Below are 2,080 nucleotides of genomic sequence, written 5' to 3' on the forward strand. Positions count from 1 at the left end.
TATTCCAGCAAGAGGGTCTTCCCACCGCACAGCCGAATCATTAATCTTCGTTTGCATTTGTGTTTGATTAATCGTCGTTCAGCACCGTTGCGGCCGGCTGATACTGTGTACACGCCACTTCCCAATTCTTCACCTTTTTTCTGTTCCTTTTCGGTTAAGTTACACATTTGATGATGGATCAATTTGTTCGCCCCAAGCACTCGCAGCAACAGCAGCGAGAGGAAGTGAACTCAATAAATCATCAAATAAATAAATCAATTTACGTTCGGCGTGCCGGGTTTTGTAACGCAACGAAGTGAAAAGTGCCATCGTAGCGCAGCGTCTTCAAAGCTCTTTGATGCGCCCCTGTAGTACGATCTGTCAAGTCGGCCGAAGAAACCGATCCTACATCGAGAGCCGAGATCGCGACTAGGTTCTGCTGAAGAGCGCTCGCAGAGCCCAAGAAGAAGACCACGGCGAAGATCCGCATCGCCGATCGTCACGCACCGATCGGTGCGCGTAGTCCTGCGTCAGTCGCACAAGAACGACGCTCCGGTGCGGACGCCGGAGCTCAAGAAAGAAGATGATGGTGAGGAGCTTCAGCAGTGTGGTGATCTTGGAAGTGCTGTTGGCGCTGTTCGGGTGTGTCGCAGGCGGATATAGTGGCCGAAAAGAGATCACCTTCAACTGGGTACGCTCCAGCAGTGACGAGTCACGGAACAATACGGTAAGACCGGGGCAGGGTAGGGCAGGAATTCCCCAATATCGGATTGACCCACCCAAATGCGTTCCCAAAAGGCCGTCCTACTGCAACGTGACGGGTATGGACCGATCCGGGTGAGGGTACGCACGGACGATGGCTACCTGTTGACAGTGTACCGGATGCAGCCGAAAAAGTCCCGCGCCGGGGTGGTGCTGCTACACCACGGCATTCGCCAGTCGAGCGATATGTGGATGTACCTGGGACCGAAGCGGTCCCTGCCTTACAAGCTGTACGACGCCGGGTACGACGTGTGGATGAGCAACTCCCGGGCGTCGCCCGAAATCGACGGCCACGAGCGGCTCGACCGGGACAGTGATCACTACTGGGACTTTAGCTTCCACGAAATCGGAACCTCCGATCTGCCGGCCATCATCGATCACATTCGGCGCGAGACGAACCGGAAGACGATCCACTTCGTGGGCTACTCGGAAGCGGCCACGGCCGCACTCGTGATGCTGTCGGAGCGCCCAGAATACAACGCGTGGCTTGCCAGCGTAGAGCTGTTGGCGCCGCCGGCCTTCATGAGCTACGGACAGTACGCGTGGATATCGCGCATGGTCCAACCGATCCGGGCACTGTTCCCGTGGAGCGTGTACTACGCCCGGGACGCTCTACCAACCCGGATCTGTACGCTGTTCCGCGCCGAGTGTTGCCTGATGTTCGGTCACCTGGACGATCGGTCCGAGGGGGCAACAGAGTCTGCGGAGTCGGACATCGAGTCCACCGAGCAGCAGCCGAAGCAGCCGCAGCAGGGATGCTTTGTGCTGGACAATGTGTCGCTCAAACAGATCGAGCACTACCGGCAGATTATCGCGACCGGGAAGTTCCAGCAGTTCGACTACGGCTACACCGGCAACCTGAACCGGTACAAGCGGGACCCACCGCCCGACTACTGCCTGTGGAACGTGACCGCACCGGTCACCCTGCACTACGGCAACCAAGACCAGACCGTCGATTGGCGTGGCGTAGAGCAGCTCGCCCGGAACCTTCCGAATGTGGCCACACTGCTGAAGCAGCTCTACAAAGGCTTCACGCATCGTGACTTCTACCAAAACCCTAAAGCGCGGACCACCGTCTACGAGAATATCGTTAAGTCCATCAAGCGGCACTCGGTCGCAGGTTAGTTAATAAACCGAAAACCGTGCACCGTGTGTCGCGGTGTCGGTTCTAAAAATTAATGACGGAGGGCGCGCGGGCGCGCTAGATAGAATCTTATTTCGTCGCCGGCGAAGGCCTTTTCGCTTTCCGATAGGTCTTTCAGCAAAAAAAATCACCCAGCAACGCGGCCGACCAGACAGACCAGAACAGGTTTGCAGTTAGACGGACCCCCGTCTTGCG

At 56.9% G+C, this 2,080-nt stretch overlaps 1 protein-coding gene across 1 annotated transcript; it reads left to right on the forward strand.

Moving 5' to 3' along the window:
- Nucleotides 1-562: 562 nt before the first annotated feature.
- Nucleotides 563-1,861, forward strand: LOC128276341 (lipase 3-like; the record flags this gene model as incomplete). The annotated part of the gene is made up of 3 exons (XM_053014808.1): nt 563-706; nt 778-1,431; nt 1,495-1,861. Coding segments are annotated over exons 1-3 (1,165 nt in total), but the record flags the coding sequence as incomplete, so codon positions are not given.
- Between the last annotated feature and the right edge of the window lie 219 nt (nt 1,862-2,080).

This window comes from Anopheles cruzii, unplaced genomic scaffold, assembly GCF_943734635.1.
Source record: "Anopheles cruzii unplaced genomic scaffold, idAnoCruzAS_RS32_06 scaffold00957_ctg1, whole genome shotgun sequence".
Taxonomy (NCBI): Eukaryota; Metazoa; Arthropoda; class Insecta; order Diptera; family Culicidae; genus Anopheles; species Anopheles cruzii.